This window comes from Carex rostrata, chromosome 14 (assembly GCF_964058835.1).
Source record: "Carex rostrata chromosome 14, lpCarRost1.2, whole genome shotgun sequence".
NCBI lineage: Eukaryota > Viridiplantae > Streptophyta > Magnoliopsida > Poales > Cyperaceae > Carex > Carex rostrata.
In genome coordinates, this window is record NC_135931.1 from 8,465,551 (window position 1) to 8,481,591 (window position 16,041).

At 34.3% G+C, this 16,041-nt stretch overlaps 2 protein-coding genes across 8 annotated transcripts in view; one reads left to right on the forward strand and one right to left on the reverse strand.

Moving 5' to 3' along the window:
• Positions 1-1,995: 1,995 nt before the first annotated feature.
• Positions 1,996-16,041, reverse strand: part of LOC144564921 (18 kDa seed maturation protein-like) — a 73,055-nt gene continuing 59,009 nt past the window's right edge. Inside the window, exons 2-3 of one of the 2 annotated variants that reach the window (XM_078314505.1) lie at positions 2,688-2,804; positions 1,996-2,509 (exon numbers count right to left, since the gene is read on the reverse strand). In XM_078314505.1, the coding sequence (XP_078170631.1) occupies positions 2,228-2,509; positions 2,688-2,795 (390 nt within the window). In that variant the 5' untranslated portion in view covers positions 2,796-2,804 and the 3' untranslated portion in view covers positions 1,996-2,227. Of the gene's footprint in view, positions 2,510-2,687; positions 2,888-16,041 lie in introns of those variants that run through there. The other variant, XM_078314504.1, reaches the window with a different exon arrangement.
• Positions 8,201-14,276, forward strand: CNX2 (cofactor of nitrate reductase and xanthine dehydrogenase 2). 6 transcript variants are annotated; one of them, XM_078314902.1, is made up of 8 exons: positions 8,256-8,321; positions 8,356-8,523; positions 9,280-9,861; positions 10,321-10,488; positions 11,897-12,088; positions 12,819-12,887; positions 13,517-13,607; positions 14,016-14,276. In XM_078314902.1, exons 2-7 carry the CDS (start codon positions 8,476-8,478, stop codon positions 13,598-13,600), a joined length of 1,143 nt encoding a protein of 380 aa, XP_078171028.1. In that variant the 5' UTR covers positions 8,256-8,321; positions 8,356-8,475; the 3' UTR covers positions 13,601-13,607; positions 14,016-14,276. The 6 variants fall into 6 exon arrangements, 5 of the variants coding, with proteins under 5 accessions (XP_078171031.1, XP_078171030.1, XP_078171029.1 ...); XR_013514857.1 differs by having other exon boundaries at positions 8,210-8,523; positions 12,824-12,887; XM_078314904.1 differs by having other exon boundaries at positions 8,222-8,523; positions 13,954-14,276.

Consider the following 16,041-nt stretch of genomic DNA (forward strand, 5'->3'; position numbering starts at 1 on the left):
ACATATACATAAAACATATGCCACACCGTTTGCCCATGGAAAAGTTGAAAAAAGTTGAAAAAAGAGTGAGACAGAGTGGAGCATTCGGTCTGGAGAAAAAAAAAAGTGGAGACCGAATGCTCCACTCGGTCTTTGTGGTTTTTCAAAAAAAAAAAACAATCATGCCGGTTCCCTAAAAATTGTTTTTCTATTTATGGTTTATAAAAAAATTCCCCAGTCTTGGTAACACTTCATCCCATTTAATAAAATAAAGTAGGGGCTTCGAACTCTATTTTCACTCAAAAACAAAATAAAACGCGTACGCACAACATATATAGTAAGGGTGTCAATGGCATCCTTTTACTCGTTTATCCAATCCGTCCAATCCGTATTCGTATCGTATCCGAAAATACAGATAGAGATCTTGTTGTTCGTACAATAAATTTTCGTCTATTTGACTAATTTGCAAAAACATACAATTATTGAATTTTACGATTTCTTCTATTTTAAGATTATGTAGGTTCAAGAAGAGTTGGAATTGCGATGTAATATGTTTGGACAGAAGAAATCATGAAGACCTTTATTAAGAATATAAATTGTAAAATCAAAAGCTTGGTAAAGTAAGTTTGAGGCTGTTTTTACAGAGGGAAAACGTTGGTAACGTTTATAAAACGTTGGTAACGTTTATAAAACGTTGCAACATTTTAAACCTGTCAAAAACGCTGAAGTAAAAGGTTGATCAAACTCAGAAATAACCTAAAACGGTGTAACGTTTTCATAAAACGTTGTAACGTTTTAGGAATAGTAAAAATGCTGGAGCACAGGCTTTCTGGACGACCTAAAACGTTACAACGTTTTTACAAAACGTTATAACGTTTTAGGATTGTCTGTATCAATGTTAAAGTCAAATATAAAACGTTGTAACGTTTTAATTAAATCTGAGCTTCAAACAATTCCTTCTTTTGATCAAGATTTTACAGAGCAAAACGTTATGTAACGTTTTGGATGAGTTAGCTGAGCTGTCAGAAAAGTGTAAACCTAAAATCGCATTATAAGCTAAAACGTTGTAACGTTTTTGGGAAATGTTGTAACGTTTTAGCTCAATTTGCTCAGTTTTGAGCTGTCTCTATAAATAGAGCAGTGGGGTTTCTTCCCCACTAATCTTAGCCGACCCTAATTAATTCAAAAGCGATTTTCTGAGAGCTTAGCCTACTCCATTGTTGTGAGAGCTTAAAACTTCAAAATCCCTCAAACAACCTCAAACCCACTTCACTAATCTCAACTTAGATTAGGTTAGATTGATCTATTGAGTGTTTTTCTTGAGTAGCTTGAACTAAGAGACCTTGTTCTCATCTCTTTGAGTTGGCCGTTTGACTTCCCGTTTGGTGTGTAAGGGCTCAACGGTTCACAAGTTGTAATCCTTTCGTATTGGGTAATAGAAAGGCGCATCACTCAAGGTTGCGAAGCCCCGGAGACGTAGGCCTTTGTTTTGCCGAACTCCGTTAACATCTCGCGTGTCAAATTTCTCTAAACTCATCTATTTACTTTCAATTGCAATTTAATTTCAGTTTTTGAGCAATTAGAGGTGCCCATTACATACAACAGATCTATCTGATGATTTTCATTCCGTTAACTAATCGGATACGGATAATAATTTTTTTCGTTATCTTATCCGTTTTAATATAAAGATCATTTAAAAAAAAAAATTATATATATATATATTTGTACAAAGATGAGATATAATAAAAATTTTATATTTTATTAAATTTTCATAATATAAATTAGTTATATTTATTATTACTTTTTTATTTTAAAAATTATTTTATCAAAAACACAAGAAAATACAAATAAAAATAAAAACTGTTTTTATTATCATAAAAGATACGGATATAAAAATGTAGACCCGTATTCCACCCAACCCATATCGTACCCGTTGACACCCCTAATATATAGCAGGTAGATACCAAGCTTTTCTACTACCAAAATTCGCAAAAGCGTTGATCATTTTACAACATAACAATGTGAAACGAAATATATAGATAGAAATGAAATATATAACATTTACCCCATCACATTACTCACACTCGGGTGGAGATAATTTAAATATAAATTACCATATCTTAATTAGAATCTAAAGCCAAGTAAAAGACCTTCCGACAACACGAAAGGAAAGCATTAAACAGCAAAAAGGACATCGAATATATCACATGTTTACATCGAAGGGGAAAACAAGAACTGTCTAAGCAGATTAAGGTCCCATGCCAGGGCCCGCGGGGTAACCGGTCTCGACTGTCGGTTGGTGTGCGGCACTGGGCCTAGCAGTACCGGTTGTCAATCCGATTGGGCCGGTGTGGGCCACCCCTTCCTCAGCAGGGCCATGCGACGAGTGAGTGCTGCGTGCATGCTCTCTGACGGCTGCATTGTGCTCCATTGCTTCATGTTTTGCCAGCTCAGCCTCATGGATCCTTGCTTGCTTCTTGTGCTCTGCCATCTGCTTCTCTGCTGGGTGCTGGGCCGTCGCTTTCTCTACCTGTTTCAAGAGTTTGATAATTGTTGGTGATTAAATACAATTATTTGATTATGATAAATGATAAATAATTAAACAACTTAATTTGTGGTTTTGGATTCCAATTTGTCTAAATCAATATGTAAGGAAGAAAGGCAGAAAGCTCTTGAACTATGCAATCATTAGTAAGACAGAGAGTGACCTTTTCTTCTACGGTGGCTTTGGTTTTCTCCATACCGGCCTTGGCGGAGGCGCCTACATTGGCGGCCTTCTCCTTCATCGTCTCCGTTGCATTTTTTCCAGCCTGCATCTTTCCTCTATTTCTTCTCTCTGTTTTGCTCTCTCCGTGCCTCGCTCCCTCTTTGCTTCTGAATTATATTTTGATTTATTTTCCCTAATTAGATCTTCTGAGCCTTGGGCGAAATGAGAACGAGCCGTTTGGATTTCCGAGTCCCGAGTTGTCTTCTCTATCTTGGGAACGATAAGTACGGATATCGAAAGGTATCGCAGTGAGGACACGTGGAGAACCCCACGGTGGACGTGGCAACAGATTCTCGGCGTCTCGGGTCCCTCGCTTAGGGGCACGTGTAGAATCAATGCTTTTTTTTTTTTTCTCTTTTAAAAGAGAATGAGTTTAGATATATGCTAAAATTCAAGTCGGCCGGCCTGGTGAGGAGTAAGGAGTGAGGCCTCAGACAGCCCATAAATATTGGCACAACAGCCGACAATACAATTTTGGACCTGCCAAGTGCCAACTCGTGATTGTTGTGCTACTAGTCGGTTAGACGGTGCAAGCTAAACAAACAGATCACGCTAACTGCATAATAAATAATGTTTGCATTTGATTTAATAAAGATAATCTATATATGCGGGACAGATGATAGAGATTTTAGCAGTTACTTGTCATGTCAGATCACTAATATTTGTTTTAAATCATTTAAAGACATGAATTGGCACACATAATATAAATATATTCTAATAGAAAGAAACTTGAGAAAAATATTCAATGTATCTATATATGATTTAGTATAAATAAAATTTATATACAAGTAAAAAAATAGAAGTTAGAGATACCTGGTACGTTTTGATGATGTTGGGATGATTATATGCTCACAGCGCACTTTGTAAGGGCGTGTTTGGTGGACATATGAGATTGGGAACGGGTTTGAGATATGAGCCAAAAATAAATTATCGGTTACTGTACACATAGGAAAAAAAAATTCAGTTCCCACGCGAACAATAACGCGAGCAAACACACCCTAAATGTATTCTAGCAGTTTTTATGGATGCCAATATACCGTCCTTATCGGCCTGTCGCAATGCCGCCCTTCGCTTCTAGCATAGATGCGATTTGGGAGTGCAGCAGGGATGGCATGCACTATAATCGGTAAACCAAACAAGGTCAAAACTGAAATTTTGCTAAATCGGTAAATCAAAAAATTTAGATTGTTAACTTCAAGCTTTTTACTATGTACGTACAATGATTTTTTTTTTTTAAGAACCATAACATCTATGTACTTAATAATAATTATGATACGTAACATAATTTTAAGAACCAGTACAAATGTAGCAGTTGAAATTTTAATGACAAGGTCATTTTTTCTTATATTGAATGTAAACTGAGTAACTGACATGTCTCTCTTTTTATATGAAGTACATAGATGTCCTGGTTCATTAATGGTTGTGATTAGTATAGATGTATGTTTTATGTTTGGATGGTATCAAAGTAGGTTGTTGATGACATGTGCGTAGGATGATGAAAATCAATTGCTTTCATTGACTAGGCAATGCTGGGAAACAATCCTGGGAAAATCAATTGCTTTCATTGACTCTCGAATATGTATATAATTTAGGCCTATCAGTTTTAAGCTTCAAAAACCTTCAAAGTTCACATATAAATAGTCCCCTACATCCCCACTGCATCTTCATGGTTGGTTAGAGCCTTCAAAGCACAAAAGAGAGCAAAAACGTCCATAATTCAGCCCACAGAAAAAAAAAAAGCAAGGAAGAAACATAGTTTTCCACAAATATCCTCATGAAACCGTAATATAATGAGCTTCAAAAAATTATGAGTGACAACCTTGTTATGCTATTCCATTAACCAAGTTCTCAAAATACTAAAACCATCCATCCAAGCCATCGAAGAAGTTATCATGACGTTCTAATAACGAGAATGAAGAGCAATGTGGCTTGAAATTTTTTGATTAATTTTCATTCTCTTTTAGTTGCTTTATTTCTGTTTTTTTCTTCCTTCTTTTTATTGTTGCTGTCAAGCTTTCTTATCCCATTTTGTAACATATATTATCGTTGAAATAAAATTTTGAAAGCTAAAATTAGTAGAGACCAATTTATCGGATGAATGTGGTGCCTAACACCTTCCACCTTTATAACCAAGACACGAACCTAGCTTATCCATGGGCATATATAAATTAGATTGTGTATTTTCCGTTGTATAACGGGTGGCGACTCCGAATAAAATTTAAATCACATTTAAAAGGTTGAGTCGAGCGTTGGTTTCGTAGCACGGTAGCTACAGCGTATCAACAAATCTCTGGCCATAACTGCGATTCCTTACGGTAGGGTACATGAGGTGTATAAGGTCATGGTGAGGGGTGAAAAATTTTCTGTAAGGCTTGATCAGCCTAAGACTGGAGTATACTCGTAGGGATTTCAACTATAAGGTTGTTGTTAAGAATAACAACAGGGTTGAATGTGAATGCTAGAAACACCAATTGACTGGTGTACCATGTTCTCAATTCATGCGGTGGTCCGAAAAATGAAATATGATGAGAATTTGTACATCAACCCCATCTATAGTTTTTCAATGCTGACACAAAAATAAGGTGCCTGCTTCGAGCCCAAAGACAACCAACATGACTAGACTCGATACACGGTCCGAGGATCATCCCGGAGCGAAGACTGATAAAAAAGAGAAGGAGACGACACAACGACATACCAATGAAAATGAACTGTATGCAAGGTTAGAGACTCGGACATCAAGCTCGTCGTGAGACCATTAATAGGAATGCAGCAAGTAAAATGCATGATTTAATTATTTACATATACTAATTTTATTGTTCTCTCTTGAACAAATACTCATTAATTTATATTTGTTTTACTTGTAACGTAGAGGAAGCAGCAAAACAAGCAGACACAAGACTATCTTTCTAAAAAAGAGCAGCAAGAGATTATTTTTCAAACAAACGCCTACGTTAATGTTTTTTAATTTTTATGTTGTTGTAATTTTAATTTGTAGTGACAATTCCGATTTTTATTTTTGCGTTTATGTTGTTTTTCAATTTTAATATATGACACCTACTATTAGTTGTTTAATTAATATATCGTGCGACATTTGAAAAAAAATTAGAATTTCAATATTCTTACTTTCCATTTGACAGCATATTCTTATTAAATAAACAATTGCCAAATAAAATTTCACATAACTAAAACAAACAATTATAATAAATAATTTCAAACAATTAAAATAAATAATTTCAAACAATTTAGAATATAAAGCACTCAAATAATATTAAATACGAACTATTAATTCATATGAAATAATAATAACTAAAAAACAAACACTAAAACACACCAAAAAAAAAAAACAAAAGTCGCCAGAAAAGTAACCTGAAAATGAGTGCAAATTGCTAAATTTTATAAATTTTTTAATATTACTAAAAATTTCGGATTTTATTGAGAGGAAAAGGAGAGAATATATTACGCCTTCATTATAAAAAAAAAAAAAAACTATTACCTCTGATTTGATGATTTTTTTTCCTCATCAGTTAAGGCAGGAAAGGTAAAAATAGAAAAAAGAACTCAAATCTAATTTCATAGAACCTTTTTCGGTTAGTCCAATATCCTATCAGTTTTTTATAGAAATATTATTAAAATAATACGTGATATTACATGCATGAGGGGTGAAATTTGATTTGATGGAAAGAATCATAAATTGAATTCGGTGCCTCAAGGGAGAGAATTTTCGATTCGAATTCTTTAGGATCACTTATCACACACTTACAATTTTTCCTTCACAAAGATCTGTTTTCCAACCTAATTTCAAATCTCACCCATGTGAGATATATCAGACTCAGATGATGCGAATTAAACCCATGTGCACTCTCTCCTCCCTATTGTAGCACTATTCTCCTTTTCTCTCTCTAAGTCCTACCCCAATTGACAATTTTTGTGTAGCCATTCATGTGGCTGTGATGCTGAAAGTATTTCCAAATATTCAAATTGAAAATCCGGTTTTTTAAAAAGACACCGAAATGAATTCAATTTCCGGTTCTTTCCACCAATTAAAATTCAATCCCAATTCATCTATAATTTTATATTATTTTAATAATATTTCTATGAATAAAATATTCTAAAATCTTTTTCTTTTCTTTTTTTAGGGAAATTTTGGACTTCGAATCCTCTGTTACTCTGGGCGAAGAAATTTTCTGCTCTCTCAGTCACTGTTTATGAAACCGGACACTATTAAAAAGGCCGATCACTTTTAAATTTTAAATTAAGAGTTCATTTCAAATTCACACACAATAACTCTAGGAGCGGAAAATTCTGGACTCAGCAGGGCAGAGGCAGAGGATTCGGTTCAGAAATTTTGAGTATCGAAACGAGCAGCGCCGGACAGTAGAAACTAAAAGAAACGTTTGCAATGACGTCATCTGTCCGCCCTTTTTTGCAATGACCAGGACAGAAAAGTATCCGTCGTTTTTGTACTTTGCAGGACCAACACTTTTCGTGGAATATCTAGGAATTCGTATCCTCTGAGATATCTCAAACTTTGCGTGACTTTTTGGAAAATCCCAACCGTTTAAATACTCTCTGCACGAATCTCAAAGCACACATAATACTGACCCCTACATCACCCCCGAATAGGCACCGGACACGTCGGTCACGCAAAAGTTGAGATATCTCAGAGGATACGCACCCGAATATCTAGGCGACTAGGCGTATGTACTATCACATCCTCTCCATTACCTGAAAAGTGAATCTTTTACAATTAGTGAATCCGAATCGTTCTTTTTAACTTGTCACGAATATCAAAGCTCAATATAGTCCGAATTCCAAACGGTTGAGATTAAATCTAACACCGCAAAGTGAGCTGGATCCTATATGGTACCTGGGTGGAGCTGGATCCATGATATGTAACCTAATGGACAGCAAATCTCAAATTTAATATTTCTGGTTTTTATGATTTTTTTTTTTTTAAATCTTGACAGTGGTATAAATTTTTTATGATTTTGTCAGTTGGCAGGAAAGACACTTCAACAGCAGAGTCGTGCGTATTGACGAAAACATTAAATTTTTTAATAAATAAAGTTTAGGATTAGGTTGAGCTAACTAGAAAAATAGATCTGCGCAATTATTTTGCGAAATGGGTCTATCCAGCCTGCAAATAATTTTGGACTTCTAGTATAAAGTGTGATTTCCTCATACATATTTAACTTTTTATTTAATTCTATAAATTAAAAACTCGAAAATAAAAGGTTAGCCATTGGCCGTTGAGAGCTGGGAGGGTCGGATTTGACAGACCTATCAGATTTAATCCAAAAGAAAACAACTCGATATCGCTTAAATTAATACAAACTATCCAGAAAAATAGAAGTTTGAGCTGCACGCTGCAAGAGTAGACACGAAATTGTTCCAAACGGGTCGAAATTTCCGTGTACGGGTTTTCAACCGAAACAAGCCGCCCCCGCATCTCGCAGGTCAAAGGTCTTATTGAAATTTTAGTTTTATTACCCCAACAAAGAAAATTGAAAGCGAATTAAAAAGAGAGAATAAATAAACCAAAACAGAGCTACTGCAGCCTTGCTACCGGTAGCAGTAGTCAGTCGACAAATCCCCACGACCTGTCGCACTGGCAAGAGCTTCGCCTGTGTTGAAGACGACCTTTTGAATTGAGAACGATAAGTGGTTTGATTTCGCTCAAGTTGTATCGAATCTGATTCTCAGTTTGTCGCGTCTTAAGACGAGTGGAGATGATGCGCCGATACGCTTCAGATGTTTATCGGCTTCCTGATTTTCTGGTATGAATCCTATGCTGAATCATCTATTTTCCTTTTTTTTTAGCGACATTAATTGTGTGAAAGTTGGTGAAGTTTTTTTTTTTTATTTGAAAATGAGTTTTCCCTTACCTTAAGTTTAACATCCTTACTTTATTTTCTGATCTTGTCAAATAATTTTTCATCTATTTGTTTAAACTTGATTTGCTCTTGCTACATGCTGATTACTGAATTGTTACTCAAGCTAATTCGTACTATTTACTGTTTTGAAATATTTTGAACTGGACCATCGTCTCAGATTCACTCGCTGCGTCTGACTTAGTGAAGAAGCTTGGATTCTGCTAGAAAGATCTGTTTTATGTTAATTGAACCAAATCAAGTGAAATAACCAATTGTCCTTTATTTGTTTCATTATTCAATTAAAGCCATCCACTGTTTATTTGATTATGAGACATACTCTGTATAACCTGCAAATGAAATGATTGCTTCATTACTATTTTGTTTAACAGGAAAGGTATATTTGTATTTAAGCAATCAGATGACGAAACACGAAAGGTTCTTTTACCCTTTATAGCGAATCCATAGCAAGACTCATTTCATAGGGGTCGTGATCTATATTTCAATTTTTGTAGGGTTATAATGCACCGACATAAGGTTTTTATTTGTTGCACTTGCAAACATTAGTTTCCCTTTCCCTCTAGAAGCTATTAGAGACAAAAAGTTGGGATTGTTATCACTTTCATATACAGTTTCATGACCATCTCAAACTTTCTCTGTCAGGCTAGCACTTGTAAACTTGTCAGAGCATTTTCCACTTCATATGCTACCTTGCAGTCCTCTTCAGAAGAAACTATACAAACTGAAAACACCGACAGCAAAAGCAACAGTGACAGCATTTTAACTGATTCTTTCGGGAGGTTTCACAACTACCTGCGAATCTCTCTAACAGAGCGGTGCAACCTTCGGTGCCACTACTGCATGCCAGCTGAGGGAGTCGAGCTCACCCCAACTTCTCACCTTCTCTCCCAAGAGGAGATCATCCGCCTCGGGGCTATTTTTGTCAGCTCAGGGGTGAGTAAGATTAGGCTTACGGGAGGTGAGCCTACTGTCAGAAAGGACTTAGAGGACATATGCTTGAGGCTATCAGGCCTCAATGGGGTTGAAACAATTGCTATGACAAGTAATGGGGTGGTTTTGGCAAAAAAGCTGCCAAGGCTGAAGGAATGCGGTTTGAATGCTTTGAACATAAGTTTGGATACTCTAGTACCGGCCAAATTTGAATTTATGACAAGGAGGAAGGGGATGGAGCGGGTCCTAGAGTCAATCTATGCAGCTGTTGATATTGGGTTTGATCCAGTGAAGGTATTTTTTGGGTTCTGTTACTATAAACCAGCACAGTTCTGTTGTATAAAATATCTCTTTAAGGTTATTGTGGATAATTCCCAGCTGTTAAGGTGGTGTGATGAGCAGGTTGTTTTTTGTTTAATAATTATGCACCAATAAACTAAGACAAGCAAATTAGATGATATGTACCTGTTCGTATGGTGTTAACACTACGGGCATTTAGTTTTTATTTTCCTTTTTTTTTGGTTTCATCTCATGTTTGACTATTTTGTAAATAAGTTATAAGATTGAGAATTAATTGCAAACATGAGAAATGTTTGTGTCATTGCAAATAAGGGGAAATATGCACCCATAGCTGCAGTTAGCTATATTAATAGAAAGCCAATCATAAATTTATTGTCTAATTTTTTAAGTTAGAGCTGGTAAAACATCGAGAATTCTGCAAATAACAAATATGTAACTGATTTTTATGAATAGGTGAATTGTGTGGTGATGCGAGGGATAAATGATGATGAGATATGTGATTTTGTGGAGTTGACGAGAAACAAGCCAATTAATGTTCGCTTTATTGAGTTTATGCCGTTTGATGGAAATGTTTGGAATTTCAAAAAGCTGGTACCCTACGCTGAGATGATGGATAAAGTGGTAAGGTACAATTAAGCTTTTTTATTTTTATTTTTTAAACTGTCTACCATTTCTTCATGTGGTTCTTACTTCATACAAGTGTTCGTACCAAATATAATATACTTGTTACAAAGAAAAAGAAGAATTGATTAATCCCAAGAAGAAAAAAAATGAAAAGGTATTGAATTGAGATATCAGTGGTACTAGCCTGTATAACACCTGTGGCAGACTTTGTCCATATATTCATTTACTTATTTCTCTTGCTCGGCAGTGCAGCCAAATGTGTTTGGTCAGGAGGTTCTTGGTGTAATTAAGTCAGTTGTATAACAGATCATATTTAAGTCCAAATTAGGTTTATAGTGAACAAGATTTTTGTTTTTTTGCTTTTGTTTTTTCTTTTATGATAAAAGTGGTACCGTGCATTAGCAGTTTCTCATTAATTGAAACCAAAATTTACAGCCGCAATTTACGAGTCTAAATTCCCCTATTTTTACCCTTTTCGATATAATCAGGACCCCATCTCGTTCTCATCCTTTTTTAACTAACCCATATCCCTTTATTTGCTCCCTATATTACACATTTATAACTAGTTCACATCAAAGCCCCTCCAATTCTTTGTATGTACACTACTATGTACAACACCTTTGTTATATCCTATTCTACGGTGAATGTCTAACCCCTGGATTCCTTCCCCTTACAATTACTAACACTGCTGAAAATGCTCAGATTCTTTGTATGTACACTGCTGAAATTGTTCAGATTCTTGTTAGTTTTAGTATCATATTAACAGTAGTTTGAACGCATTGATTTCAATTAGATTTTTAATTGATCTGTTGCCAAAAGTAGGGTTCTTTTTGTTTTAATTAGTAACCTCACTTTCATTTCTGTTAGCATGAATCATGTAAATACAATGTTTTAGTTAAGTGTTTAACAGAACATATAGAATATACAATACAACCCAAAATACAACCACAATAATTAAGTGTAACAGCAAATATTGAATAGTCAATACAACACCAAAATACAACTACATTGTCCTACTCTGTACCCACCAAGTCTGAGAATTTTCTCTCTACTTGGTTGAACTGCTGTGGTTATCCTTTGTGTTTTCAATGTTGATCTCAGTTCTTGTGGTCCATTCATTCCAGTGGCACATTAACAAGTGATAATCTTCAACCATATCTGAGTTTGCCATTAGCTAAGTTGATCAAGAATGGTTGTATTTTCTATTTGTAATCTTTTTTCTGAACTCAAAAGGTTTAGGAAGTTTGTTGGGCAAAAAGATCGACTATTTCTTTGTTGGGAAATTCTCTGCATCCTTCTCTTTCTTCTTTTATTTTATCTTTTCTCCATTTAAAAAATTTAAACACCCCACTTATTGTACTTGGTTATGCATTACATTTTTATATATTCTTTTTGTTTTGTACAGAAGCAAAGGTACAAGGACATAAGGAGACTGAGAGACCACCCATCTGACACAGCCAAAAATTTCAAGATAGAGGGGCATTGTGGTAAAATTTCATTCATCACATCCATGACTGAGCATTTTTGTGCTGGTTGCACCCGGTTGAGGCTGTTGGCAGATGGAAATTTCAAAGTGTGCTTATTTGGCACTTCTGAGGTAACTTACCTTTGCCCTGGATCATTTTTTTGTTTTAAAAATGTAAATTGAACCTATTTGCTAGTAGTCATTTTGCTACAAAATGAAAGAAAAAAAAACATAGATAAAACCAATGACATCGTTAACACCTATCACAATGATCACCTGTTTGCTTTTCCGAAATGTCCAACAGAAATGTCTCTCCCTGATCAAAAAAATAGTAAAAGCAATTAAAAAAAATATATATCTATAATTTGCTGTCCTACAATATTTTTATATGTAGATCAAATTGAGTAGCTCAGATTGACTGATTGAATATTGGAAGTTGAGATTTAGACTTTAGAGCTGTAGCACCGGTAGATCGGTGCTATGCATAGTACCATAGCCTCACTTGAAATGAATCCTTATTTCTAAGTTCATATGATCTAATTGACAAGAAAAAATCTAGAATAATCTGAGGAGAAAAGGGACAGCCATTCGTTCATTTTTATAATGCCCAAGCCTCCTTTGTCACAAATATTTGTACTAAAAAAAATTATGAAAGGGGTTATTTTCTGTGTTTTGCAATGTTAATACATTACTTGAAACAATGTCAATTTTCTTAATTTGATATTTTTGCAATAACAATTCTCTCTTTAAAGAAATATGGATAAATATATTTTTTTCTTTTGACAAATTGTGATCTTCATGTTTGCATTGAGAAATTATTTTTGAAATCTTTATGATCTGTGTCTGTGACCATCTTTGGCAGGTTAGTTTGAGAGAGCCAATTCGAGCTGGTGTTGATGATCTTGGTCTAAAGCAAATTATTGGTGATGCAGTATGTGCATACGCTTGTCCTTTTCTTTAGTTATTCATTGTTGTTTGATTGACATTTCATACACATACCCACACTTAAATATTTTAATTATGAAAAATCAAAAGCTCTTTTTAACTAATGCCAAACAGTCATTTTGTCTCCCTTAGTCTCTCTTTAGACATATGAAGGTGCCTGTACTGGGTCTTTAGCAGAAACTAAGAAGGCAGCATTTGTTATAGGCCCACTCAATGTTTAAGGCGTAACTAAGTACCATTACTGCAACTAAGCAAACAAAAATTCTAAAAAAGCAGAAATATAAAACAGTGAGTTGTTAGATTCAAGGACCTCATGACACCAGATCTCACCATATCCCTGCTACTTGATTCAACAGAAAAAGATAATTTGAATCTGGGAGTCCTGTACTGTTACTCTCCAGCCATGCCCACTTATGTTGTCCCAAATGTGATTCTTGGGTCAAAAGAGAGAAGATTCTAGAGAGAAAAAAATGAAAAATGGAAAAACAAGAAAGAAAGTTGAGGTCATACCTGTAGTGCTGATACTTTGGTACGTGCTGGCTGTAATTGCAATCATTGATTCTTCGTAGTTTGCATGTTTAAGCTAAAATAGGAACTTCTATTTTTTTATTTTAGGTGAAGAGGAAGAAAGCAAAACATGCGGATATGTTTGACATAGCCAAGACAGCAAATCGACCCATGATCCACATTGGTGGCTAACTTTACGGTACCTGTTTTTTTTTTTTTCTCATCACTTTTCCTTTGTTTTATTTTGATATTGCTGTTGAAATTGCCCAGCTAAGGTCCCAGAAATGCTCAAGTTAAAGCTTAGCTAGCTACAGCGGGCTAGAGAAAGCACCTTAGATTGTTCTGTACCGGTAGTTCCCCAAAACTGGCTAATTGGAAGCTTAGACCTGTTCCTTAGAGCATCTCTCTTCTTCAAACCTACCTTATCCTCAATGGAAGAGAAAACATGAGAACTGTTTACAACAGGAAAATAAAAATAAAAATTAGAAGCTAAAACTTATATGCAAGTTTTTCCTTTTAACTTCTTTATTTCTTGATTAAACGAGACCTTAGCATTCGAGCATGGCAACTTGATTGCAGTTTTATTTAAAACTATTTTTGCTTCCAGGGGATAATTTATCAGAGACAACTCATGTACTAGATGGAATCTTCACGTGAAGTTTATTTAAACCGGGATATGATTATATGATCCTGCCAAGGTGGGAATAGAAATCATTTTTGTGAAATATTCTGATCGTGTCTTAAATCTTAATGTACGTGCTTGTATGCAAATAATGAGAGTATTGACATGAAGTTTGTATATAGCTCAATGTTGATACAAAGTATCAAATGCGCGTTGAAATAAAAAGTAATTGTCACTTTTTTGAAAGGTCATTTGAAGAAAAGATATTATTTTTGTTAAATAATGTAATCGTGTCTTAATATATGTGCTTATATGCAAATAATTATAAGAGATAATTTCTTATATAGCTTTATAACTTATGTATTTTCTTATTTATCCTAAAGATTTGAAATATTTATGAGTAATAATTGCAGGTCAAGTCACCTAACTATTTAATATTTATATAAGATTTTTTTATTCGAGTTTTGAACATGTAACATTTCACGCAGAGGACATTGTCTTTGTCACTAGATGAAATGCCAATTCTTTTTCTTACAAGAATAAATGCAGAAGCGAATCCAAAGAGGTCTAGGAATAAGCAAGTGTCTACCCTAAATTATAAAACTTTTTGGAAATCCACTAGCATTATATGTTAGTGTTTACCCGTGGTCTAGTAGAAAAAAAATGGTTCACTGAGATCCCCACCATGAATAGGAAATCATGGGGAAAATTTGAGAAAAATGAAGAAGGATATGTTATCTTGTTCATAGAAAGAAAGGAGACAAAAAAAGAGACAAATGTGACATATGAGATCAACATTTACAATTTAATTAAATGTGCCAGCTTTTGATTTGGAGTGCAAGTCCCGTAGGGCTCTATCAATCTAGAGCTTAACACATTGCAATGGGATTGTAGTTTATTTTTAATTCTATATTATTAATATTAGTGAATATTTGAATCTTGTCTTTTGTCTTATTAAAAATTTCTTACAAATTAATTATATAATACATTTCTTATTTTTCTAAAACAAAACATATTATTTTCGAAAAATTTGAGACAGTCAATTAGTATAAGAGAATAACCACACGACACTACCTCAGAGAATAAACCAATTTCTTGATTGTAATAATTTGTCTTAACATAATTTTTTATCAATTTTTTTTTCTATTTTTTTAGTTCAAAACAAGCTTCTGCAAAACCATACCTATAATATCTTGTGTGCTAAAAAGAAAAAAAAAAAAAAAACTTGTTTTAAACTCTGGATTTTAAATAAAAATTTCAACATAAATAATCACGTTATGTTTTTAAAACTAAAGATATATAATTGTGTCTAATTTTTTTCACACCAGTTTCGCAGAGATTGCTATGTTTTATGTATAAATTTTAAATTTGAAAATGTGTGCATTTTGTGTCTACCTTTGATCAAAATTCTGAATCTGTGCAGTTGCTATATTTTTTTTTCGCACTGTTCTAATTTGCATATCCGCCCCTAATCATTCAATTTAAATGATAATACATAAAATTTATCATTAGAAAGTAATTTACCGTTTGCTTTATATAGTCCATTAAGTTTTACATATTTTAGTTTTTTAGTCTTTTAATTTTAGTTCGTACATCATCTATTATATAAAGTTGCTCATTTTTATTTCTTAACTCTCTAATTATGTAAATATATATATAAGAATAAAATAAGTTTATTAATTTAGTCAAGCAATCCTAGTCTGATAAGTAGAGACTTAGACCATCTAAAAAACTCAATTGAGTTTATAAATAACTGTTAATCACTTTTTAGAAGCAATCAGGAAGAACGGAGGAAGGCACGCCTATTCAATGCCAAATTGCGCACCTGGAGGTTGAGAATAGGCTCAATCCAGACTTCTTTATCGCCTAATTTTGTGTCTGGAACAAAAAGGGACTTGGAGAGGTGAGACGGAGGCTTCCCATTTTTTACTGGTAAAACAAGTTGCTGTCAGAAGATAAGAGAAGATGTTACAGAGAGGTCCCCATAAGTTCGTTATTTGCGAAAGAGAGA